Raw genomic sequence first — 25,700 nt, forward strand, 5'->3', positions numbered from 1 at the left:
TGGGAGACAAGTCTCATCCTGAAAGGATTTTCTCCAGCTTTCCTAATCCAGAAACCACATGACACCCCCAGAGGTCCCTTGTGCCTGACCCAGTAAGTCACAATAGGGGTCTCAAACTGTGTTAGGCAGCTGGTTTTAATGTTGTGGCTGACTGGTGTATAGCTATTAAAACAAAGAGAGAAAAACCAGGAAATAAAGACATTTGGACAAGACGACAAGTGCAACATGGGTTTATTGTCAAACTGGTTATTAAGACATGAACTCAATTAATGCCATATCAAATCTTAAACTCCGCTGTAGTAAAGTGCAGATTCACATCAAGTTGCCCTGGGTGTCCTCAATACATTTGCTATGTCTGCTTTTTTTCTTTTTAAACTGTAATATGAAATCCTAAGAATTATGAAAAGCCCTTTTTTAAAATTTCCAACCCACACATCTAAAGCTAATGTGCAAATGAGATAATTCACAAAGCTTTCCTATTCTGTATGTAGAGGCATCCTCCCACTCGTGTCTTCAACTCCTCACACAGCTGGATGACAGCTGTATAAGACAAACAGATCTACCCTTGCTCTGCTCTAGTTTGGAGTGTAGGTGTTGTCATGAAAGGTCTTCTGCAGTGATTGATTGGTTGATATGTTGCTGCACGCGAACAGTGGGACAATGTTTACCCAAACGTTTTTTTGGGGGGGGGATAAAAATTATTAAAAGAACGACAGTATTTAAAGGTCGGCCATGTATGAATGTTAAAGAGGTCACTTCTGTGTACGAGCCTGCACTCGCCAGCGGTTGTGAACTGTTAGTTTGGCCGCTGTGGTTTCTACTGGCAGTCACGTGCATTGTGGAATCTCCATGAGCGCCACTTCACCAAAATTCCCCATTGTCAACAATTTGTGTAAAGTCAAACAAAAAACAAAAGCAAAAAACCCACTCTGCTTACAAGGAACGCACCGTGGGGGGGCACTCGCATTTCTTTCACACACGCACTCACGCAAAAAAAAAACAAAAAACAGTTGCTCAAATTCATTCACTCGTCTTACAACAATCAGTACAATGTTTTTTTGCACCCCTCTCCCCCTCCTTTTTGAGTGAAGTAGGTGGATACTGAAGAAAACGGCAGCAATGAGGTAAACACAAAAACTCATGAGAGATATTGCACAGACAAGTGCCGGCACAGAATACAACAGTCTCTCTTTCCAACAGCCTAGCCTGTGCATAGAAAGAATAAAGCACTTATGGTGTTTGCACGCATTAAACCCTTCTTGTAAAGCTTTGTTGTACACTTAAGTGGGAACGACAAATGAGTCTCGAATCCACAGCACTTGGCAGATGTCCAGATTTGCATGACCAAAAACTAGGTGTATTTGTAAAAGTACAAAAGAACTAAAACAAACAAAAAAAAAAAAAAATTTCTAATGACTGAGGAAGGGTCCATGACTGTTGGCAAACCAAAAATATTTTTTAAAAATAATAATAACAACCTGAACTCCCAGTATATGTAGAAATGCCTTGAGACTGAGAAGACGTGAGCAGGCAATGTTGAGACTGGGTTGCAGCCAGCATGGAGAAAAATCTCTCAAGTTTCATTTAATAAATAGAAGTCGATGAATATGCAAAAAAAAAAAAAAAAAAAAAAAAAAAAAAAAACCTCAAGCAAAAATACATAAACCCCTTTGCTCAGTTCATCCAGAGATGCAGCTGTTTGTGTCAATGTTGCAATCCACTCCTGATGCATCCCCAAAAAAATTGGGCCAGTTAATCCAAATCATTTTAAGTCCATCCTGGTTAGTTGAGGACTTTTTGTGTGCACTTAATTCTTCCAACAAGTCCATACTCTCCATGTAGTTTGAATTTGCAAACCTAACCCACATAATTGTCTCTGTTTTTCAAGCACCCTGTGGGTGAGGCGTTGAGATTATGTTGCTCCTTTTCACACTTTTCCCCGTGCACCCATCCATTCTTCTCCACTCCTTCACAATCATTATCTGTGGAGCAAGACGAAGGCCTCCAGTTTCTCTGGGATGTTTCCCCGGTAGTCGAGGCCGTGCTTGATGATAGCCCTGGCGGCTAGGCACTGCAGAGTGGTGTGGTTAATGGGCTGGATGACATTCCTGGCCAGCTCCTTCTCATCCAGGAGGTCGCAGGCCGTTTGCTGGAAGGCGTTGGTGCTGTCGAAGTGAGTCCCGCAGGAAATGAGCAGGTTCATGATGTCAGGGTGACCGTTGGATGCCGCTATGTGGAGGGGGCTGGTGGATACAAAGATAATAGATCTGTAAGAGGATTATCCTGTACAACATACAAGCACACATGTCTTCTTATCCACTTTCTGCCATTTTCCCCCAGAACAAATCTAGGTGAAAACTAAAAGCTGGAGAGTGTGGGTGAAACAGAAGCGCGATATTTAAAAACAGACCTGTTGTCATCGTCATCTCGACTGTTGACATCTGCCCCACACTCAAGTAGGATTGAAGCGACCGTGAGGGAAGGGAACTTGCAGACGGGATAACGGCCCACGCAGGTAGTGTTGCGGTCGACTGCTAAGTGCAGTGGGCTGAAGCCATTCTTACCACATGGGTGGAGCTTCAGGAATCTAGAGATGCAACAGTGTCAGAATGAAAGGCAAAGAATTATGAATATGAACAATAAGTTTGATTAAACTAATGTTTTTTTTTTTTTAAATCAACATTACTGACAGAATTGCAAAAAGCCTGTGGCAAAGGTCAATTAACATCCTGCCGGTTTGCTAAAAAAACGGTTGTATATGTGACTGAAAGGAACATTAACAAAAATCACTGTCACAGGAAACTTTTAGACCCTTCCAACTGCCATATTGTGTACAGAGACATATGTGACCTTTATAAACAACACTGAGGAGATTTTCAATAGGAACACACCTATAGATGGTCTCCTTCTTGAAATGGTCCTGCTCTGCAGTACATGGCACCTTCTCTAAAAGACAAATGAGGTGGAGAATAATTGAGAGGGCCTTGCTGAGCTGAGCAGGGTCAGGAGGCATTGGTCCACTTTGTTTAATGGCTCGTTCAATCTCCATCACACTCTTGGACAGTATCCCCATCAAGTCCTCAAACGACACCGATGTCCCCAAGAGCCCCTTGGCCCTGTCCTGCAGCATGAAGGAGAAGAGCTCAGCGAATGACAGCAGGCTGGAGGAAGTCATGGGACTGAGGGGGTCCAGGTTGCTTTGTTGCATGTCCAGCGCATACTTCCACAGATTTATGCAGCGTTCGAAGTTTCCAGAGTCAGCATAGACGGCACCACGGTAACGGATGTAGTAGGAAGTGTCTGGGTGTTGTGGACCGAGGATTCGCTCTCGGATGAGCAGAGCCTGCATGCGCATCTCATCTGGGTCAGAAATAAGTCCATCCAGCTCTTCTGCGTTTGTTACCTAGAAAGCAGATTTAAAAAGTAGCAGAGTGACTTGTGACTTCAGCACCAAGACGCATATCGATATATGGGTCTTGGATTTAATCTATATAGCTAATTAACAAAGTTTTAGGCTACATCTCCAATACTAAAGACCAGAGTGTAACATTAAAGGTTTTCCCCAGAAAAATGAAAACATTTACTTTTTCCATCTTGATATCAAAATGTGACATCATGTGAAAAGAAAACCTATTTCAAGAGCTTTAAACACATTGCAAGCCCACTTTAAGGTGGTGCTGGGTAAATGCACTCACCTCTCTAGCATAATCGTATGCCATGATCAGCTGCTTGGGTTCCGGCTTCTGGATGATGTTGTTACTGTCCATGTACCTCAGATCCATGGCTCTTTTCCAGTATTTTAAAGCTCCAAGCAGATCTCTTTTTTTGTCTACAAACGTAGCTCCCAAGAGCTCCAGGGCATCAATGCGCTCTGTGTGCCTCGTCTGCAGAGACAAAATATGTGATTTATGTGATCCTCACACAACTCTACACAAACAAACTTTAACTGTAGGTGACAGGAAGCCTGACCTGCTGATGCGTAGTCAGGTAGTCTACAATATTAGTATGGCCTGTAACACTGGCAGAAAGTAAGGGTGTCATGCCGTAGCCATCCTGCTCCATGGTTGCGCCATACTGCAGTAACATCCGCATGATCTCCAGGCTGCCTGACTCCGCACAGTCGTGAAGCGCCGTGTTGCCTGTGAACAAAGAAGACGCATGTTGTGCAGTGAGTTAAACATAAGACCTAGATTAGCTCACAGAAGACTAGCAGGAATTCAGTTTGCAAATCCATGACTACATCCATCCTATTACCTTGATATAGACTTAAGGAATTTCTCTCTCCATGTTATCATAAGCTGGTAATTAAAAAAAAAACAAACATTTAAAAGGCTCAATGACTGATGCTAAAGTTCTTATGGATGCTACCACTTTACATTTATTTATTCCATAAGATGAGTCATATTCACTTTTTTTTAGCGGTTTCATCAGTTTTAGAACAGAAAAAGAGAATCAACTTCTCCAAAGGATTTGAGCAAACAGACACACATCACATGAAGTATTTTTCAGCACAACACGGACAAAGAAAAACAACAACAACAAACAAACCAAAAAAAACCATGCAACACAATAAAAAAACTAACAAAAAAAACAAATAAGCAGTTCAAAAGACAAAGACAAATATGAATGTCTAACTAGGAAGAGCACAAAATGCATTCTTTAAAAGTTTAATCCATTTAATTTAGTTTCCTTTTAATTGATAATGTTCCATTCCAGGGATACCAGAGATCTAGTTTAATCCAGTTTAGCAACAAAAATAAGACATCTCTCCACCTTGGGGGTTTCCCAGGAATTTACCAAACTCAAAACAAGGAAGTACTCCCAATCACACTTCTGTTTAACTCCATTCACTACTGAGACTAAATACAACTATTAAGAGTCAATAAGAAGAAGACAATTAGTCACCAAGCTTCGAGTACCTTGGTGTTATTGTGGTGCTGAATTTCAGAGAAGCTGTTCTGATAACAGTTTCTTACGACTGCAAACTTACAGAGTGAAAATGCCTGAAGCGCGCTTAAATTAGCATATCAGACCACCGTATGGACCTATGTGGTTCACCATTAAGGAAAACACAGGGCCAGACATTTGTACAACAGAAAAGTCTGAGAAACTCCACTGGTTCTTTGGACTGCAGGACGTAAAGGTGAGTCAAGGGCAGATAACTTCCATCATGAATTGTAAGAATATTTAGGGATGACCACAAACTTCCAATGCCACATTCCTCAGATAAAAAGGGAGAAATTGCACTTTGTAAGGTGAGCTAAGCTATTGTTAAAAAGAAAAAGGGAGAACCTATTACAAACAATTACAGTGAAAAATGAAGTTCCACCAGCAGTGTTTTCAGTCTTGACTTGTTTGCCTTCGTTGGAGGGTATGTCACATTGTCAGTGAAACCGTGTAAGAGTCACACAGTGGTATTGTAGCCAAGGAAAAAAACAACAACAAAAAAACAATAAAACAAACCCACAATTTGAAAGTACAAAAAATAACATTCAAGATCACTCATGGAGCAGAAGCAGGACCATTTCCACCACTGCTACATTTACTCAAGTCTGGCATGTTAAAAGTAGGTCACTCAGTCCTGAAAAATCAGGTTCAGTTTTCCCCAAAGAGGAAGGGATCTACAGACACACACACGTGCTTACTGAACTTTGAGTCCCATAAAGATAAGTAAATCCCTTTGAGGAAATTCAACACATGCCATGACTGGGAATTATAAACACTTCAAGCTCACCCCCCTTTTTTTTTCTTCTGGTTAACAGTGCGTTTGTTTTTCTTTCTGCTCTCTGAGGCTACTCCACACTCAGTCAGATGAGACCAAACAGGGTTAGTTTGGGATCAACCAGCAGTTATATTCTTTGGTTTCTGCAAACATAACAATTCTGGACAGAAAACTGCAGCAGCAGCAGCAGCGCTACAGTTTCCCCCCTCAGTTAAATATGTACAAGCAAAACTGGGTAAACAACAAGAAAGCCATGTTTATACTAAAAAATGGTTTAAACTGACTTTTGATTATATAATCAGTGTTTTAATGTAGTTTGGATAAATAACACTGATTGGAAAAACTTCAAGAAATGATTTAAGATTTGTTTGTCTGCATTAATCGATTCAAGATGACACCTCACCAAACAGGTTATTTACTGAAAGTCTTTTATGAACTGAAAAGTGATGACTTTTCTGAGAAGGAAGTGAGCAGGGCACAACTTCTGAAGCAGTCTAGTCATCTGTGATTATTTTGTCAGGACTGTTTTTCTCCTCTAACTTGCTCACTTTCCTGCCTAAACATAAGCTTTATTGTTTTTGAAATGTTTCCAGTCATATCTAATAATAGAGATTTACCCTCTTATGTCAATACAGCTGTTTTGTGAAAAGCAGTGTAGAGAGGGTGGTTTGTGCCCTGCTCTTGAGTTTAGTGCTAGTCACAGGAAATTAAGTATAAGCTTCAACTATATAGTTCTGATCACACAAGAGCTAAAAGTAGGGACTTTAATGTGCCAATCTAGGTAGGTATCCAAAGGTCTGTGGTTGTAATTCACTGTAAAACCGTGAATTCAAGCCTACCAAAGCAGCCGTTTCCATAGAAAGAGAAAACAATGAACATCCTGAGAAGTTAAGTGCTTTTATTTTTAACCACACGTATAAAAGACAATGATCTTAAAGACAAATTCTTATTGTTCCTGTATTTAGAAAACACCATCCAAAGTATGAGCTTCCAGACACACCCTGACACACACGCACGCATCCAGGCTGACGTAGCTAGCTTGCAACTTTCCACTGTGAAACCAGAAGTTCATGATTTGCTGTTGAGTCATTTCATACAGGAAAAAAAGCAATTGCAAATTAGTTAATTTTGTCATCCGATAACAAACCCTATATTTGGATGCATGCGTGTCACGTGCATTTTGCCCATTTGTTGCTCGATTTTCTCAAACTATCTGCTATCGGCTCAAAAAAAAAAAAAAAAGGAAAAAGAAAATAGGGCTTATCATCCATGTAGTCAACATTTTACTGTGGAAAGCTTTTTACAGACTCACCTTTGATGCTTTTCCTGTTGACATCTGCCCCTTTCTCCAGCAGGTACTGCGCTATCTCCTTGTGCCCCTTGTAGCATGAAATCATGAGACAAGTATGGCCGTGTCTGTTGGCTACTTCCAGGTCAGCATTGTGCTCCACCAGGTATTTCACAATATCCAGGTGGCCGTCAAAGCAGGCCGCCCTCAGGGGCGTTGAGTTGGTCAGCGTTGTGCTGTTGACAGAAGCTCCGTGACCCAGCAGGGACTGGACTACCTTCAGATGTCCCGCTGCCGAGGCAGCCCAGAGAGGGGGCGCCCCCTCGATAGTCTCCCCGTCAAAGTTCACCGATCCACCGACCTCGACAGGAGCACTGCAGCACTCCAGCAGATACTCCACCAGGTCCAAGTGGCCGTACCGGGCAGCCATCAGGAGCGGGGTGGCCCCGTTTGTCTTCTCGCCCATTAACTTGGTCACCTCGTGCCCATCTTTGTTCTCCAGCAGCTTCTGAAGCAGCCGGAGCTTACCATCTCTGGCTGCGTTAAACACCGCGGTCTTTAAATCCATCCCCGAGACTTAAATTCACGGTTTAATGGTAGTTAAAAAAATGGCAGCGCTGTCTGTCAAACAATGGGGTCGACGACCCGTGGATGTGTAAGGTCGCTGTGGACAGGTGAAGCTTGGCAGCCTTTGTTTATAACAAGCTTCGACTTTCTAGCTAACTGTTAAACCAATGCGCTACCTTTTCTTGTTGTTGGGGATTAAAATCCGCAAATAGTTCGTGACTTTCTAAATCTCCAGCTTTAAAAAGTTGACACCACTTAAATCTTAATCTATATTACTAACTCAGACGTTTTTAGCCCAGTTAGCAAAAGTGGCTAGTCAACTTCCTCGATCCGTTTAGCTAACCGACTAGCTCCGCTTAGCCGAACCACTCTTCACCGCTGCTCATCCACTGACATGTCCGCTCCACTCGAGAAGCCCTTCTTCCTTAGATCTGTCCCCTTCGCTGGTCATTGTTCCCCAGCATAACGTTACTCCTCAGTGGGTTATTTATATTTGCTTTCCAAGGGCCGAAGTGTAGAAATCCACCCCCACCCGTTTACGCTGCTGCTGCTTATGCTAGCTTAGCCAGGAAAAACGACGTTCAGTCAAACAAGCGAGGGGATATCCCCCACTAACCGTGCCGCGTTTCTCTCTCACAGACACACCTCGTCCCCTTCCAAAAACCAACAGGCGTTACCACAAAAACGGCAGGTTACCAGTCGTCCACACAGCCGCTCAACAAGCTGGCAGGTCCGCCAAAGGAAAAGAAGGTAAACAGGGGAGGCTAACTAACCACCCACGGCTCAACCGGATGATCACGACTCGGTTTGTGTCAAATCACAAACCCGACGCAGTCTTTTTTTTTTCTCCAGTGGAGCACATGATTGACAGGTGGACAGCCAATCAGAGAGCTGGAAGCCCTGTTACGCAGACAACAACAAAGAGTTAAAAGAGAGTGTTTTTCAAGCACCAATGAATTTTCTTACTACCATAGAAAGAGAAACAGAGGCACAGGAAAGACTCAAATACTGCACTGATAGCTGAGGAAGACACACGGTAATGCACATCCTCAGCAGCTTCCAGAGGCAGTTTGAAATTAAAGAGACAGCATGAAAAATGATTTAAAAAAAATTATATTAATGACTATACTTATTTATTTATGTATGAAGTTATTCATTCAGTCTGATCTTTTATTTTTCCTTTAACTTATTTGTTAGGGTTAGATCAACTATTGCAATAAAAACGCGGGACTCACAGTCATTTGGAGATTCCAGTCCCACTAACATCTGCATCAATACCCTGTAATACATTAATCATATATTGTATGCTTTATTTATTTAGTTTGCAAATTATTGTTTACTGTAATATGCAAATTAACTGTAATATGCTTGGTCAGGACAGTGAGACAGGTTGATGAGGCCAGACAGGATTCTTTGTTGACACTGATGTTTGCAGATGACATTGTGATCTGTAGAAAACAGTAGACAGTAGAAAACAGGTGAAAGAGAGGTTGGAGAGGGGGGAGTTATCACCTTTTTTCAAGCATTTGTCTTAGGTGAATGTAACTGACATGTATAGATAAACCACAAGGCATAGAAATATACAATCATACTGAAAGTAAAGTCACGTTTTCCTATATGGATATATATTTAATAGAATAAAATCTTGTATAACAATTTTTCACCATAAACTTAATGGGGATAGGTGCCTGATGAGTGTAGTAGCATATAGTTATTTTTGTACACATACCAAGGTCTTGTAATCATATGTAGATGTATGCATACATTTTACTGTATATAAACAGAGAACGAGTCCCTATTGATCTTCTAGTTATATAAATAACATCTACCACCTTTTTATTTCAACTTTTCTCACTTTGATTATGCACATCAGTTTGCCAACAGTACAAATGCACCAAATAATACTATAACTTGGGATATAGTTATGGTTTATAATAACAGAACCCAGAAAACATATCAAGTGTTCAAGCTGTGTTTACCCCTGCACAGCATCCACTCTTCTTTGACAATCTGTAAATATCTGTGAACTTATGAGACCAGGTGTTGGACTTCTGGGAGATGACATCTGTAAAAGTCCCATTCATGTCTGATTCTAGATGCTCAACAGTTCTGGGTGGGTCTGCTTTTTCATATTTATTCATTTAGCTGCAAAATGTTTTCAGTTGGAAAAAGGTCTGGATTGCATGCTTGGCAGTTCAGCACCTGGACTTTTCTACTATGATGCCACGCTGTTGTAATAGCGGAATTATATGATTTAGTCTCGTCTTACTGAAATATGCTATGTGCAGGATCCATCCATCCATCTTCTATTGCTTAGCCAGGTCTGGGCCATGCGGACAGCAGTTTCGGCAGAGATGCCAAGACCTCCCCTCCCCAGCCACTTACTCCAGCTCATCCGAGTGAACACCGGGGCGCTCTCAGACCAGCCAAGAGACATCATCTCTCCAGCGTGTCCTGAGTCTACCACGGGGCCTCATCTAGAGCTTTTCCACATTCTACTGTGAATAAAATGCAGGTTTATGAGTTTTTCTACACAACATTCTACACACTTCCTAAAGATCGAGCTGTGTGTAAATTTGTTTTTTAAAATGAGAAAAATAATTAAATAAAGAATAAGACTGCATGTGACAAAGGAAATAAACGGAGTCTTGACACCCCTGACCTAAAGGAAACCATGAACATGCTTTAGAAAATTGTGATGGCCTTGACAATATCACCCCCCTCAGGATAAAAGAAGCATGAGCAGATTGTGTTATCTAGAAACCCAACACCTCAATGTACAGTTTATTAATTAATGGTGACTAAATAAGTGCAGAATTTAACATTTAAACAAAAAGTTTATTCATCCATCCCACAATAACTTAACAACTTCCCACAATGCCTTGGAGCTAAACCTGTGCAAATGGAAATGCCAAAATTGCACCACATAAAACATGGCGACCTCTGGAGAGAGAATAACAGATCAAATTGATTGTTCTTGAAGTTTTTGTTGTTTTTAATCACTTCTATCCCAAGTAGGACACTTCTATAAACCTGGACAATAAAATGAAACAAGCTTTTTTGGCTTCTTTCAGTGGGATAATATTTGTACACTGAATTTTTTTTTTCTTTTCCCATCCCTGACTGAAAAGGTTTAACATATAACCACAATCTTTTAGCTTTCGATCTGTTCTCATCTCTTTTCATATAGCTGTGTATAGTAAAATTATGTAGGTTAAAACAGCTTCTTTATACTTGTGCTTTAGCCAATGTCTATGTGAAAGAGATACATTTACAGTAAGATGTTTGTAAACCACAAATAAAGATCCACGTGATTCCTGCCTGAAAGTCAAACCACCCAGGTGAACTAAGCCCATAAACCATTGCATGTGACCTACACTAGTACAAAAAAACTGCTCACCGAAATTTGTAGTGAAACCCCTAAAAATAAACATGCATGTTTAAGATTTCTTTCTGCACTGCTAAATAAATGTCAAAAAAGGGTGAGATGAGAGTTTTGAAACATCAAATTATAACTCGTATTCACTTGAATTATCTTCTATTCAAGCAACAATTCTTCCGACCACACAAATGTTACAATATTGTTGTACAAAACCAAATGGACAGCGTCGGCTCAAAGAAAGACAGTGACTTAAGGAACTGGTGCACCTCTAACAGCTGGGATTGCCACTTAACAGACAAAACGATGCGGTTTTAAATACAAGAATGAGTCATTTCTTTTTTGTCTGCCACAGAGTCACACAGATGTAATAATAAAAAACAACAACAACAAAAAAAAAACCTACATCCCATATGTTAGAATTTATGTTGCACACTTAAACCGATCAATATTTCCCCCAATGTAAAAGAGAGCAAATGGAAACAAAGCAAAAACGTACTTTTAATTTATAGAGATTTTCTTTAAGGAATTAGGTTTGCAGTCACTCGTGGTATACCTTCTGCACTTTAATTCAATCCTTCAACCCAACAACCACCTTATGAACAAAGGGTGTCAAACTAATATTGGATTAAAGGACTGCTTACTCTCTGCAGAGCACAGCAAACTCCTTTCTAACTACTATCTAAAATGGCAAAGCCGATCAAAACAAAAAACACAACATCTACCATTTCTCACTTAATAAAGTGAGTTTTAGTAACACAGGAAAAAAATGCAACAGATTTTTCATAAACAAATCCAACCTTCGCACTGAGAGTGTGGCTTTTGAGAGCTAATGCAGATAAAGACAAATATCTGCAGTATCCTTATAATATGACTACATTTAGTCCCAGTATCCACTTGGGTGCTTATTTCAGAGCAGTTTGGGATGAAAATTGGAACAGATCATGAAGACAGGGGTTAGAAAAGGACACATTTAAAATAAGAACACATTTAGAAATCATTTCAAATATTCAAATGACTTAAAGTTTTTCTTTAGCTATATGGCCGGTGCTTGAACTGCTTCAAATACAGATAGTTACAAGCAACACAATCAAGTCTTCCTCCTGTTTTTTTTTTTAAATCCTCAAAAACACTTTTAACCCACAACTATTTTTTCTCCTCAAGACTAATTTGCATAAAGTTGTAAGAACAGCTGTACTGATTTAAGAGGCCGCATCAGATTGTAGGACCTGGCCGCTTGATATGATTCAATTACAGATCAGCGCGGCTGTTCCTATGCACTCCATGCACACAAGCTCAAGAACAGACAAAGGAAGTGATGAGTCAGATCTCAGAGGCTGTTATGAGCCCACACGCGTTGTCGTGGTCTTCTTGTCAGAGAAGAAGCTTCGCAGCAAGACCACCTGGCTGATGCTGACCACCAGAAGGATAATGGCTTCTCCGATGGACCAGAAAGCGACGCGGGTATTGAGGTCCTCGGCGCGACTGCGTCCCTGGGCCTCACGGAGGCGAAAGTGTGTCTGATAGTCGATCACCGACTTCAGAGCCTCATGGATGGACACGCAGGCTGACTCCATCTGTAAATGGTGAAGATTGGAAAACAAAACTGATTTTAGATTTTTGGAAGATGGCTGAAAATATTTACTAAATTCATCCACCAGGAACATTAAATCTGCAGGGCTGACAAATATGAGTCTGTCACTTAAGGGAGGGGTGGTTCTTGTATTTATATCATTGGTATTCTTTTGGCAACAGTGGTTTTGGCAGTGCTTTTTAATTATATTTCCTTAGCTAATATTACAGTAGGCAGATGATATTTTGTGCTTTTTCTAGTCTGTCTGAACAGACATATATTTCAGTATTTGAACATCCCACATCTTGCTGTCTTTTTCTGCCTTTAGTTTTGTGCCTGATAAATGACAACCATCATTTACTTAATCTAATGAAACACAAAAAGGTGATAAGGTCAGACATTTCCAGAAGGAGGGGACTAACATCTGCAACATTTAGCAGGAATTTTCCCCCCATTATTCTAAAAAGAATGACTCCAGCTCAGCCATATTTTTAGGATGTAATCAGCTTCCCTGAAGTAATTGCACAAAGTTCAAACGGTCATTTTCTGGGTTTGTCTGGGTCTCTCCAAATGTCTTTTTTTTGTTTGTTTAAAATCGTTCTTTGGTAGATCACTGGTTAGAATCACCGTCTTGCTACATCACCAAATTTCAGCCTTCTTTTAGTTGATATTATCTTGTGAGAGTAGCCACAGTACTGAGATTTCATTTACAGATAAAGCTTGTCTGGTGACCCTTTCTATCTGAATAAAATAAACAAACTCTGCAAGGTGGCTGCTCTGCTTTTTGGGGGTTATTTATCACCAGGATTTATTTGCTTTTAATTTAAAGAAACTGTGTTGGTTCATTTGTGCAACTAGGATGAAGACAGGGTAACCGTTTAGGTTATTTCGCCCTAACAAATACAATGAAGGAAACATCAGTGAGAGAAACAGGCAGTTAACAGGTTTATGTGTGCATCCTCACAGTTTACCTGAGTAAGAGCAGTGACTCTGTTCTCGTTGGGGAAAAGTGGAGGGTCATCGCCAACCTGGAAGTCAAAGTAAACTGTCTTATGGGTGAAGGTGGAGAACTCATTGCTGAAGCAGAATTTGTAGGTGCCGTTCTTGGCTGCTGTGAAGGTAAAGCTGTCATATTGCTTCTTCATCTCCTTATAGAGTGTTGTGCCATCTGGGTCCTCCAAGCGGCAGTCCACATCGTAATGACCACCGGTCACCACCTGGGAATCGAAAGCACAGAAGGAATGAGTAACAAAGCCAAGGAGGGGTAGGATGGATACTGACAAAGTGTTTTTAAAAATATATATGGATAGTGTTTTTGCTTACAGGTCAGATTCTTTATCAATTTCATGTCTGAGTCCTACACATGTTTTCAGTGTCAGTGCAAATTAATCTGAACACAGTGTAGAAACAGAGTTTAAAACAACTGCCCCAACATAAGATAAGACAACCTTTATTAGTCCCACACGTGGGAAATTTGTTTTGTTACAGCAGAAAGTGGACAGTGAAAAGTTATATATCATCAGATTGTTATTACAGGCTAATTATGCACACAATTAAAAATAAAAACAATCACCCAGATTAATCTTCATTTATTGCACTTTTTCTCTTTTTTGGCAAATACACTTGAGGCACCAGTATGTGATTATTGCACTTTAAAAATAACACAACACTATGATCCTAATGCATACTTGTACAATAATTCCCCACTCGACCTGTGGGCTCGTCAGCCCTTGGTATTTCTCAAGCTTCTTGTATTCCTTCTTCTTGATTCACTTGGTATAGCTACATCCATCACCGTGGCCTTCTTCCTCTGATGGTCCACCATGTGGACATTATATTTGATTGGTTAACCATCACCAGTTTGTTTGTCTGCATCTGGAGGTCTAAATGGATGTTAGCTTGGGTTACTCTCAATCACCTTTGGGGTGTATCCCATTTTGACCTCCGGATTTCCAGACCATACTCGTCAAAGATGTTCCTGTATACGATGCCACACACTTGGTTATGGTGTTCAATGTATGCCCTGCCTGCTAGCATCTTGCACTCTGCTGTTATGTGCTGGATTATCTCTGGGGTATCTTTGCACAGCCTGTATGATAGACCTCGACCTCTAAGGATCTTTTGCTACCATGAGTAGTGTTTCTGTGCCGTCTACCCTGTCAAGCTTTAACCAGCCATTGGTAGAATCTTTCAATATCAGCCACTTCTTGTGTTTGTTATACACCCTGCATGTGTGTGTGTGTGTGTGTGTGTGTGTGTGTGTGTGTGTAGTTCTAGTGAAATGTTTAAGGCACATGTCACAGATAATGAACAAGATCATTTAATAGTATTTATTACTTATAACTAGGCCTGCTGCTACCTGGACACCTCTTATTAAATTTAAATATTTACCTGAAGATCTTTCAGGTAGAAGTACAGTAACTGAGTTGGTTTACATTTCTAATGTTTATCAGACATGCACATGAAGCTGTTCATGTCCCTGGGTTTTCATCTTTGACGCCTGATACAGATTTCAAGGGGACAATCTATACTCGATTTAATTTGGGGGGGAAAACGACAAGGATGATTCGCATGGATGGGAGGGATCGAAAGAACAGACACGCACCTGGAACTCCAGGGTGCATTTGGTGCCCATGATGATGTCTTCGTAGAAACACTGTTTAGCGTTGTCTGGCAGCTCAAAAGTTAGCTCGGAGCCGAGCACCCACCCACAAAGCAGCTGGGCCCAGAGCACCTGAAGCAACACCCGAAGCGATCCGTGCATCCTGAAGACTGAGAGCCGACAGCTTCTAAGAAAAAAACTGTAAAAACAACAGATTTAAAACTAAAACCGTCACCGAAGGTGGCGAAAATACCGACAAGGAAAACCCGGACACTGATATAAGCGGCTAGCTGCTAGCTTAAAGCTAACTAGCGAGCTAGCTGGTCTTTATATTTTAGAGAAAGAAAGAAGCTCGGGATTTGTAATATGTTTCAATGGTTGCTGTGTTGTTGTTTTATTAGGATATAAGTAGTAACAGGCGTTAAAATAAATCCAAATATTTACGATTTTAGATTATGTTTTACTTAGAATTACCTACTCACCCCAGTCCTCACCCGGATGCAACTAATGCTAAGACGCGTATTACTAACGACACATCTCATTGGCCGTCATCCGTAAAAGCCCGCCTTTGCTTGCTCTCACTGGTGGAAAAACATAAAAGGAGGAGCCATTGTAACATCACGTGGGCCACAACCACGTAAGTGTGAGCAAAGCGTAGCTTCCCTTTTAGTACCTGAATCCAGGGCTCCAACGTGGCCGCCGGTTAAAATGAAAGTGAAGGCAGTTTGAATGGAGTAGAAATGCTGCTTAAGCCCTATCGGTATAGCATGGTGGTTACATTTATGTTACTTATAACCAAATTTCATTAGACACATTAAATGTTTCGTAACAATTTGGGATATTTAACCCCTATGACAGCGTCACACTCTGGCAACAAAACATGTTTTTTTGTTTGTTTGATTTGTCTTGTTTGTTTATTTCCTTTTGTCTTTTTTGTTGTTACACTGTGCCTTAAGTTTTATATTCATTTATTTTTATATAATGACACAATATATAAGGAGTAAGGGGGTGAAATAATCTTTAAAATTTACCTGTATGTGGATGAATGTGTGAAGAAGTATATTTGGTTGTCGAAAGGAAAATTTTGATTTCATTTATTACTAGAAAAACATTTTGGCTCATTTTCTCAGTTGCATTATGGGTTTAGACCACTTTTCCAAACTACTTTGAGCTCTACTTTGGGTCCTTTCTGTATGGTGTAAAATGAATGACTGACTTAAATATTAGTGGATAGTTTTCATTCACAATATGTAGTAGACTTGATTTTAAAGGTTATCGTGCCAGATAATGATCTATTTTCCCTGTGTGTTTAAAACAAATATATAGAAAAAATTGTTTTTAAAACATTTTTGCTGGAGTTGAACATTGCAAAGTAACCCCTAAAATCATGAAAAAGAAATATTGCTCTTGAGTACATATTAGCATTTCTGTTGTGAATTGTAAGAATGAAAAACAAAAACAAAACTATATCATTCTATTCATAGCAGGCTTACCTTTTAAATGTTCAGGACAGCTGTCTTCAAACCCTTGCACTTTTCCACTTAGAGATGTTATAGATGGCAAGGAGCCAGACTTACATCGATCCTCTTGCCTTGCAAATAAAAACTCTCCATGCCTTCATTATACATTTACATCCCATCCCTATAAGCATTTATATTTATCTCTCAATCTTTATGCCAACAAAACGCACACTGAAAACACCACAATGTCTTTCTCTCACATCTAATATTCATGTACTCATTTAATACTTTTGGGGTGTAGACCATGCCAACACCCACAGATGTTGTATCATTTTAATATTCCCATGACACAACGCCCCTCATAATGTACGTTGAGTGCATCTTCCTGATAGTTGTGAAATTGCATCTCACCCTGAAAACAAGCTTCACATGAACATGCAGTGTGTATGCAGTGAAAGCAAAACAAGCCACAGAAATCAGTTAGATGGATTTTATGGTTGGGTTATGGTTAAGCAGGAAATAAAGCAAATGCATTATGAAGCAGGTGTCGAATGAAAGGTATCAAAAACAGTCAAAGGTTAAGAGGAAAGACTAGAGTTTAATTAAACGAAAGTGGGAGAAAGTAGGTGTGGAGAAAGGAATGACTTTTTCATCAGACACACTGGAACATCATTAAAATATTCAACTGTGGAACAGCTTTGCGTCTTTCACTTTCACGCCCCCCCCGCCGCCTTTTCTGAACGTTGAAATGATTGGGTCGACGCTCACTCCATACCACTTGGGGCAGTAGTGCGCCAAATAATCGAAAGCCAGCTGTAAATGCGCCTCAATAAAGAAGAGAAGAGGAGCGCCGTAAAGACAAAACAAAGCCACACATTTCAACGAACAGGCGCTGGTCGCTTTTTTATTTTTATTTTTTGTAATCAAACAAATTTCATTCATTATTCATAACGATTACCGGCAATATCAATAAAAGGCTTGCATCATGCCGAGTAGTACGTCTTTGCTGGAGGCCGATGAGGGAGAGTCCGAGGTCCCACCGCCGCTCCTGCACGCTTTCGCCGGTATGGGCCTTGACGAGCAGCACGGCGCTCATAGCCAGACGCCCGAACTAGCTGACGAGAGCCTCCCCTTTCACCACCTCCCGCTCTCCCATTTCAGCCTCCTCGGTACGGTCCTCGACTTGAAGCCCTTGCCACTGCCTCGTCCGCCCTCGGGAGACGAAATTAACAAAACGGCAGCGGCTGAGGACGAGCCATTAGTTGCAACCGATTCCTCGTTGCTAACGCAGGCCCACCACCGCAACCAACACCTCCTTTCTGGGCCGGCTAGCTCCGGGATGGAGCACATCGAGACTGTGTTGCTATACAACGGAGACGAGCGGGACGATCCTGCGGTCGGCGGCGCTCTCCCGCCGGCTAACAGCATGACGATGCTACCGTCCGGCGGGTTCGGGGAGCCGGATTACGGAGAGGCCGAGACATCACTGTTGAACCGGCGTAAGAGCGTAAACACGACCGAGTGTGTGGCCGTACCGAGCTCGGAGCACGTCGCGGAGATCGTTGGCAGGCAGGGTGAGTCGCTTTCTTTTTGACTGCTTGTGGAGCTAACGTTAAGGTGCTAACGGAGTTTAGACTAAACTTTGTGGGGAGAGTTAGGCAGGACCGAATTAAGGGACAAAATAAAGAAACTTGAAGAATCGCGAGTTTATCTTCTAATTAATTAAAGGCGTGGAACAGAAAAGCAACGAGATAAAAGTTAAGTTATAGCTTTAAAAAAAAATCGTCGCGAAGAAAAGTGGCATAGTCAGCTACTAGCTTAGCATTCCTCCCCCTTCAAACTGGGTCAACAATAACACCCTCGCCCAACACCCTGAAAAAAGTTTACAGCTAAAGTTTTATTGGTCTCCGGAACCCACTCTGTGGCCTCGGTGCAGGAGCTCGCCTATATCACGGGTATGCTGTCAGTGAGCCTCCCCGTAGCCGTGTTTCGCTGAGCTAAACCAGCCTGGGCTTTGTCTCGGAGGAGAGGGCACCATTCTTTTGCCACATCAGCTGCAGGTTATAGTTAGCTCCGTGACATAACCGATATGATTTCAGCTAAACATCCCCTCGCTGTTCTTAGACCCTTATATGTGGTCTTTGTTTTATCTAAACTTTACATAGATGGCTGGACTCGGTTAGTGGGGCAGTGTGATTATGTTTGAGAGTAAGTTGGGGGATGGTGCACAGACTGCGGTGTTGACAACAACAGGAAATGGCTCTGGTAATGATGCTGGACTCTCAACCACTGCTGAATGGAATATTAAATTTATAAGCTATGCAACTTTTATGTGGCATTAATGACTGGAGACCTGTGCTGTAGTGCTTGTGTCATGATCTTTTATTAGTTCATTAGTTTATTAGGAGATGCAGAGTTTCAAGAGTTCAATGTTGAATCTGTGAAGGTTAATGTGGTTCCCTTATGTGTTTTTTAACTTGCCCATGTGACAGGCTGTAAGATCAAGGCACTTCGAGCCAAGACCAACACCTACATTAAGACACCAGTGAGGGGGGAACAGCCAGTCTTTGTTGTGACGGGGCGTAAAGAAGATGTGGCCATGGCTAAAAGGGAGATCATGTCTGCGGCTGAGCACTTTTCCCTTATCAGAGCCTCTCGGAACAGGACCGGCCCTCTTACTGCAGGAGCCAGCCTCGGGACTCCGGCTTTACCTGGACGGACTACCATTCAGGTCAGCAAGCTTGACTTTAAATGGAAAAAAAAAAAAGAAGTCATTCAGGGGTTGAGAACAACCGTTAGGATGACTCTGTGTTATTAGTGTCAGTATCTAGGCAAAATTATTGTATAAATAAGGCTCTCTGTTGTGTTTTGTATTTTAAAGTGTGTGTAGCTAACCTTTATCGTTTTAACTGTACAGGTGCGGGTACCATATCGTGTTGTTGGGTTGGTTGTGGGTCCTAAAGGTGGGTATTTAATTTGTATTGTTTGCATGTATGTAACTGCTGAAAGTCATAGTTTTAAAGAAAGTCTCTAAAACAAAAATCAGAATTGCCCTTTAGCTTAATTATATGTTGTTTTAGCATAGATGGCAGGAAAGGTGTGAAACATACAATTTAGGACAAAAAGAGTCAGAAAAACAAATTTCATGTTAGTAGATGCAGACTAAAAGTGTTTTTTGGATGATATAGGCACTATGGGACTGTTCAGTTGTGTAGCTCTGCTATCAGGCCCCACATCTAACGGCTTTCTGTTTCTGTGTTGTCTAATGGATATCCTGTATTTCTAAAAGCCTCTGCATCTTGATATCCATCAGCTCAAGTCCAGAAGATTCCCTGTCGCTCTCAGCTAGTCTTTGTACACATTAGCACCTGTGTGTGGAAAAAGCCCTGAGGCTGATTATGATTTGCTCACTGTCTTTAACTCTTTGCCCTGTTGACATTACCAGCTGTGTGTCAAATAGCATGGGCTGTTTTTTTGTTTGTTAAACCAACCAAACTTGCGATAATACCTGTAGAGGAAGTGGTGACGTGTCAAAAAAAGTCACTGGAGTTGAAAATTTAGGATGAAACACTGCGTCACACAAACACAGAGTCGAGAGGTGTGCTGTGGAGTATTTACAAGCATCAAAATGCACTCTAGGATATTGTTCTCGGTTAAAAACACAGTATTGACATTTGATAAGGTTTCCACACTGGATCTGAATTCAGTGTTTTGGTCAGGTGGTGTGGATTTCAGCCAGATGAGTCAGTAGGCCAGCCTGTAGTTGAGCACTGTAATTACTGCACAGCTGTGCTGTTTCCATTTTCAAAGCAACACACACAATGATTAAATAGATCTGAGTGTGGGGCGCTGGTTTGACTCACTGGGTTGAGCAACGGTGATGCATATGCTATAAGGTTAATGCTGAGGCCCGCTTTTGAGTTATGTCTTTCTCCAAGCTTCTCTCCTGTCCTGTCCAAAAAAAAAAAAAATCTATAAAAAAAACAACAACCAAGAAACAAGTGTAACTGCCGTAAATGCACAATACTGTCGTTTAGAGCAGGGCGATATGACCAGAAATATTTATCACGATATACATTTGAAAATTTGCGATAACGATGTAACTGACGATATAATTGACACTAGACAAAATACTTTACAACTCCACAACTTTATTTGTGCAAAAAAACCCATCAATGTATTTTCACTTAAACAAGCAGCTGTTTTTTTTTATGTGCATTAAAGTTATATAAAAACTTAACAGTGCAAATTCCTTGCTGACAGTTTAACCAAAAGGCATTTCCAGTGGAAATTGGCCGACATGTTCTCAGTATAACCATGTATAATATCCACGAAACTTAAAAAGAGGTTATACACACACAATACGGTAATATTATGTTGAAGCGCAGTACGTATCACTCCGCGAGACTCCTGTCTACGATAGCCGTAATGCTCCGACAATCCATCAAGCGGTGTGGGTTCGTAGCTTAGCAAAGTCGTACTAAAACATTCGACAGATTTTCGAGTGCGGTGTACCACATAAAATCGTTTCGAGGTCAGTAAACACAACCAGAATTCATACATAAGGCACATGGGATTATAAGGGGCACTGTCGATTTTCAGGAAAATCAAATGATTGATTTTAAGTGTGCCGTATTTTCCAAACAACACGGTAATAACGACGGCCCGCTAGCATGCGCTACCAAAAATAGTGCTTTGTTGTGTATCTGACGGACGAAAGCTAAACCAGTTCCACACCACTGAAGTTGCAGCATTTTTACAAACCAATTCTGGTTCACCCGTTTCATTTAACGATCCACTTTCGCTCTTCTCATTCTGCTTTTTCTGCCATGTGTGTATGTAAACAAAGGCACTGCACATGCGCGTTTTACCATATTCTATCGTGATATTTCATTTTCCTATCGTTGCCCAAAATTACACCGGTATCATCATGAACGGTATGATATAGCCCAGCCCTACTGTCGTTGTGATTAAAATCTTGAGTATTTAGCTGTGACTGCAGTTTCTGTGTGACTCAGCTTGGCCTATTTTGTCAGATTGTCAAGCTGCAGTTGTTAAAAGACAAACAAGTACACAGAGCTGTTAGTGATGCAGTCTGAGATTTTGATGGACTATTATTTGATTTATGAGATTTGTACCACCAGCTACTAAAAATTAAGTGTCCATGTGCCATTTGTTTGCTTTACATTGGTGGCTGCTCATATTAAACATGGACAAAGTTTCTGATCATGAGGTTAAGGTTAGGTGACACTTTTGTTCAAGCACTTTTTTTCTACTCTTGTATCTGTGTGACGTCAAAGGGGGGAGGGGTATATCCCCAATACAGCAATCTCACTGCTCTGACTATGAGGACCTAAGCCCCGCCCACGTCATATTCAGACTCTTGAAAATGTGAAAATGAACATATTATATCCACTTCAAACTATAACCGACAGTCATGTTGCAAAGTGAGCAGAACGTTGATTGAGTCTTTGTATTCAACATGTGTCTCTCATGTTTTGAGTGAAAGAGCTGGTCTGGTCATATCTTTCAGGAGCAACCATAAAACGCATTCAGCAGCAGACCCACACCTACATTGTGACGCCGAGCCGGGACAAAGAGCCAGTGTTCGAGGTTACAGGCATGCCGGAAAACGTGGACCGGGCGAGGGAGGAGATAGAGGCCCATATCGCCCTCCGCACCGGAACCTGTGGGGGCATCGAGGCTCCAGGTGTAGACAACAATGACTTTCAGTTCAACGGGACAGATGTCAGCTTCGAGACATCGGCTGTTTTGGGAGAGGCCGGATGGCTTCAGGCAGTTGCATCATCACCAGGCGGCGGTGGCTTGCTGCCACTAAACATCAGCGGTACTCAGCGAGTCAATAGCAATATCAACAATGGCGCCAGGATGTCTTCCAACTACCGCAACGACAGCTCCAGCTCCCTGGGCAGCGGCACCAGCTCAGCCGATTCTTTTTATAGCAGCGGGAACGTCAACCGACTGGCAGACGTCAGCCCGACCGGCCCGTTTAATGCCAACGCTAACAACAACAGCAATGGCGGCAGTGCAAGTTTCTGGTTTGGCGAGGGCCTTCTTCCCGTGGGGTCTGAGGAGCTGGTTGGGCTGGGAGGTGGAGGCTCCTCCTCAGGATTTGACCCATTAACCATTTCCACTGCCCATTCGTCACACCCTACTGCACAGCCACACATCTGGAGCCCCTTTGTGGACCACCAGCCCCTCCAGGCCTTTGATGCTCTTCAGTCTCAGGTAAGAGAAATTTAACAGCTGCAGTTTTATGGCCTCCTGTGCAGTTTTATTTTAGTCTTTTTATGGTCAGCAGCGTGCAGGGGGAGTTTGATATGCAAATTGCAGGCTCAGAACTGTGATTTATCACAGATGTGCATTTATAAGGATTTTGTTATAACATTAGAAATCCCTTAAAAAATGATGGTGGATATAAAACTTGGTAAGCTAAGTTAATATGTTGTTTCTCACTAACTTATTTGCCTGCATAGCTCAATTTTAACATAAACTTTTTGATGGTGTCCATTTATCTAATCTTCAACACCTATGATGTCTCCAGACAAGCCAGCCTGGGACACCCCGGCTCTCGCCAACCTTCTCTGGGACCGATGCCCTGGAGCATCCTCAGGCCCAGCGTGTTCACCGGGGACCGTTTGGCTCGGCCGGGGCTCTCGACGCTCACAGGTTCCCCTCTTACAGCTCAGCCTTCTCCTCCTCAAGTGAAAGCACCGCCTCCTCTTCCTCCCCTCCCGAATCCTCGCTCGCCTATCGACTGGGGCTCGGATCAACAGGGAGGGGACAGGATTTGTGCGTCCAGTGTATGAATAACCAGGCGATCGCCGCCTTGGTTCCTTGTGGCCATAACCTCTTCTGTCTAAATTGTGCCACCCAGATATGCCAGGGTCCAGATGCTGTGTGCCCTGAGTGTCTGTCCCCAGCCACCCAGGCCATTCAGCTTCACAATATGTGATTTTCTTCTTCTTCTCTTTTTTTCCCCTTAATTTCCTTTATAACTGATTAGAGATCAGCCTGCCCAACACTTATGGTTCATGACGTGTGTGTGTGTAGGGGAGGGAAATACAAAACTGACCCCAGGTCAGTGTCTAAGTGTAATTCTCATCTGGCTTCCTTTAAGCTGGTGAAGCAGAGTAGGTGAATAAGGAATGATGTTGATTTAGGGCCGAGGTTAGGGTGCTGAGCCCGTTCACGTGCCTGGTATTGTGAAGTCTTCTTCCTTGATTGATCAACGAGAGGGTTCGAAACCCTCTATGTAGCATTGGGGGGAGGGTGGGGTTGGGATAGATATATTTTTTGATTCATATTTTCTTTTTTGTCCTTAAAATCTTTAGTTATTGTTATTTTTTTGTACCTACCTATAATTTTATTTGTTTTAAATTGAGTTTGAATTCTATTGGCCTTTTTTGTCTACATCTCAAACGTTTTTTTTTTCTTCTTTAAAATACATTGAATTATGGCCAAGACCCTTTGCCTTTATTTTAAGTAAAAAAAAAAAAAAAAAAAAGTAGAGGCAAATGAGTTTCCATGAGTTCCACATGTGACTGTATAACTACACTATTAAGGAAAAATAGTGTTCTTCTTGTTACTTAAAAACAAACAAACAAAAAACCAAGTTAATGCAGTAAATCTGATACAGCGTAGGTCGTCTTTTCAGAATTCATGTTTCCCAGATGATTGGTGCAAATATCATCAGGCTACCGGCGCACACCTGCGCGTCTTTAAAAAGGATGTTTACATTCAGTAGGACTTGAATGAGAGGTTTTGAGTACTGCTAATATAATAACAGTGTAACACACACGGAAACACACCCGCGGCGTGTTTTGACTTTATTAACTACAATTTGAAAGTTGTCGCACTCCAACGGCAATCTCTCGTTGCCTCATTTCTTTATTCTTTTCCCAGAATAACACCGACAAGTGAGTAACTTTTTTTATTACTTTTGGGGTCGAGATACTGCTTCAGTATCGCCACGTTGCTTTCCACTTATACTTACAAACTGTTTACGGTAAACTTGTGCCTAATTCCACTCTGAGTGTAAACAGAAGTAAACCGGTTCAGCGGACACATGGCGTTGCTCTATCTTTAAACAAACTTGTGGCCTTTTTTTGGGAAGCCAGTAATGAATTCACAACACTATCTTCAGATCCAGATTTTCGGGCTCAAAAGAACACAAGCTGACAGACCGAAGTCTTAATATATTTGTCGAGGTTCAGTCTCCCAAGACGCTCCTCGCTGGAACAAATCTTGTCTCACGAGGACGCTTTCTTTCGCTTCCTATTTTTCCAAGCTGATATCGAGTGTTGCGTTCATATTTTTTGGCACCAAACTTTCTTATTTTGTCCATTTCTGTTGTCACATTTCCCCACCCCCACCTGAGTTTATTTACTTCTAATTTATATGTCCGTTACGACCTTGTATGGAAACAAAGTACTGTTTTTCAGCCAAAAACAGATATGCACAGCTTGTACCTTTGGAAACATTCCTCCTCCCTGTTGTTAAAGTATTTACTCTTACTTAAATCACACCTGGGAGCAAAAAAGAGATTTTTCTGAAACTATGAAGACAGCTGTGATCTGGAACAAATCCCTGTACTGTACAGGCAGGCTACTGATTCTTTTCTTTTTTCTTTTTGTAGACATCTCAGTAATATCCTTCTCTTTCACTTGAATGTCGACTCGTTTGGACGGCTCCACCCCGTGGCTGTCTCTTCACAGCTTTTCGGTTGGAAGTCAGGAAAATGATTCCAATGGGATGCAAAACTGAGATGAAGGCCGCTCGTTGCTTCACTTTTGTAATCCCACGTCTCTTCTGCCAGGCCTATGCAAAATTCATCTCAGCACGAAGCACTAAGTGAAGCTTCTCGGGTTTCAAACAAACAAACTTTGGGGTTAAACTTGTAGACAGAAATAATCCGTCTGTTTATTTTAGTTTTTTATTCCTATTACATTTCAGTTCTTTAATGAGATGTTTTAACGGTACACACTTCACCTTTAACCAGCTCAGTTGCTTTTGTCCTGTGCACTACTAAGCACAGAGCTTCCCCATTATCATATCACACTATTGACTGGCCGGGACAGGCATGTTA

The 25,700-nt window shown here is 41.5% G+C and overlaps 3 protein-coding genes across 4 annotated transcripts; 1 reads left to right on the forward strand and 2 right to left on the reverse strand.

The window, feature by feature from the left end:
* Positions 1-1,649: 1,649 nt before the first annotated feature.
* fem1c (fem-1 homolog c) lies at positions 1,650-8,509 on the reverse strand. Its single transcript, XM_026187233.1, has 6 exons — positions 7,035-8,509; positions 3,970-4,139; positions 3,696-3,884; positions 2,892-3,403; positions 2,411-2,587; positions 1,650-2,243 (listed from the first exon to the last, which is right to left on the reverse strand). Exons 1-6 carry the CDS (start codon positions 7,576-7,578, stop codon positions 1,979-1,981), a joined length of 1,857 nt encoding a protein of 618 aa, XP_026043018.1. The 5' UTR covers positions 7,579-8,509; the 3' UTR covers positions 1,650-1,978.
* A 1,885-nt stretch (positions 8,510-10,394) lies between these two features.
* tmed7 (transmembrane p24 trafficking protein 7) lies at positions 10,395-15,688 on the reverse strand. 2 transcript variants are annotated; one of them, XM_026187234.1, is made up of 4 exons: positions 15,606-15,688; positions 15,135-15,330; positions 13,501-13,746; positions 10,395-12,533 (listed from the first exon to the last, which is right to left on the reverse strand). In XM_026187234.1, the coding sequence occupies exons 1-4, from the start codon at positions 15,671-15,673 to the stop codon at positions 12,297-12,299; spliced, it is 747 nt and encodes a 248-aa protein (XP_026043019.1). In that variant the 5' UTR covers positions 15,674-15,688; the 3' UTR covers positions 10,395-12,296. The 2 variants fall into 2 exon arrangements, with proteins under 2 accessions (XP_026043019.1, XP_026043020.1); XM_026187235.1 differs by having other exon boundaries at positions 15,614-15,673.
* A 1,689-nt stretch (positions 15,689-17,377) lies between these two features.
* LOC113033905 (RNA-binding protein MEX3B-like) lies at positions 17,378-23,939 on the forward strand. Its single transcript, XM_026188086.1, has 5 exons — positions 17,378-18,165; positions 19,084-19,322; positions 19,509-19,554; positions 22,125-22,840; positions 23,157-23,939. Exons 1-5 carry the CDS (start codon positions 17,577-17,579, stop codon positions 23,565-23,567), a joined length of 2,001 nt encoding a protein of 666 aa, XP_026043871.1. The 5' UTR covers positions 17,378-17,576; the 3' UTR covers positions 23,568-23,939.
* The last annotated feature ends 1,761 nt before the right edge of the window (positions 23,940-25,700 follow it).

Source organism: Astatotilapia calliptera, chromosome 12, assembly GCF_900246225.1.
Source record: "Astatotilapia calliptera chromosome 12, fAstCal1.2, whole genome shotgun sequence".
Classification (NCBI taxonomy): domain Eukaryota; kingdom Metazoa; phylum Chordata; class Actinopteri; order Cichliformes; family Cichlidae; genus Astatotilapia; species Astatotilapia calliptera.

What these genes read in the sequence shown, in the direction of transcription:
- fem1c (XM_026187233.1), bottom strand. Translation starts at nt 7,578, where the DNA reads ATGGATTTAAAGACCGCGGTGTTTAACGCAGCCAGAGATGGTAAGCTC. An exon ending in CATACGATTATGCTAGAGAG is followed by an intron (nt 3,404 to 3,695) that starts GTGAGTGCATTT and finishes TCTGCTTTCTAG; the next exon opens with GTAACAAACGCAGAAGAGCT. An exon ending in CGAGATGACGATGACAACAG is followed by an intron (nt 2,244 to 2,410) that starts GTCTGTTTTTAA and finishes TGTATCCACCAG; the next exon opens with CCCCCTCCACATAGCGGCAT.
- tmed7 (XM_026187234.1), bottom strand. Translation starts at nt 15,673, where the DNA reads ATGAGATGTGTCGTTAGTAATACGCGTCTTAGCATTAGTTGCATCCGG. An exon ending in GTGAGGACTGGGGTGAGTAG is followed by an intron (nt 15,331 to 15,605) that starts GTAATTCTAAGT and finishes TTGTTTTTACAG; the next exon opens with TTTTTTTCTTAGAAGCTGTC. An exon ending in GAGTCACTGCTCTTACTCAG is followed by an intron (nt 12,534 to 13,500) that starts GTAAACTGTGAG and finishes CACCATTTACAG; the next exon opens with ATGGAGTCAGCCTGCGTGTC.
- LOC113033905 (XM_026188086.1), top strand. Translation starts at nt 17,577, where the DNA reads ATGCCGAGTAGTACGTCTTTGCTGGAGGCCGATGAGGGAGAGTCCGAG. An exon ending in CTGGACGGACTACCATTCAG is followed by an intron (nt 19,323 to 19,508) that starts GTCAGCAAGCTT and finishes TTAACTGTACAG; the next exon opens with GTGCGGGTACCATATCGTGT. An exon ending in TTGATGCTCTTCAGTCTCAG is followed by an intron (nt 22,841 to 23,156) that starts GTAAGAGAAATT and finishes TGATGTCTCCAG; the next exon opens with ACAAGCCAGCCTGGGACACC.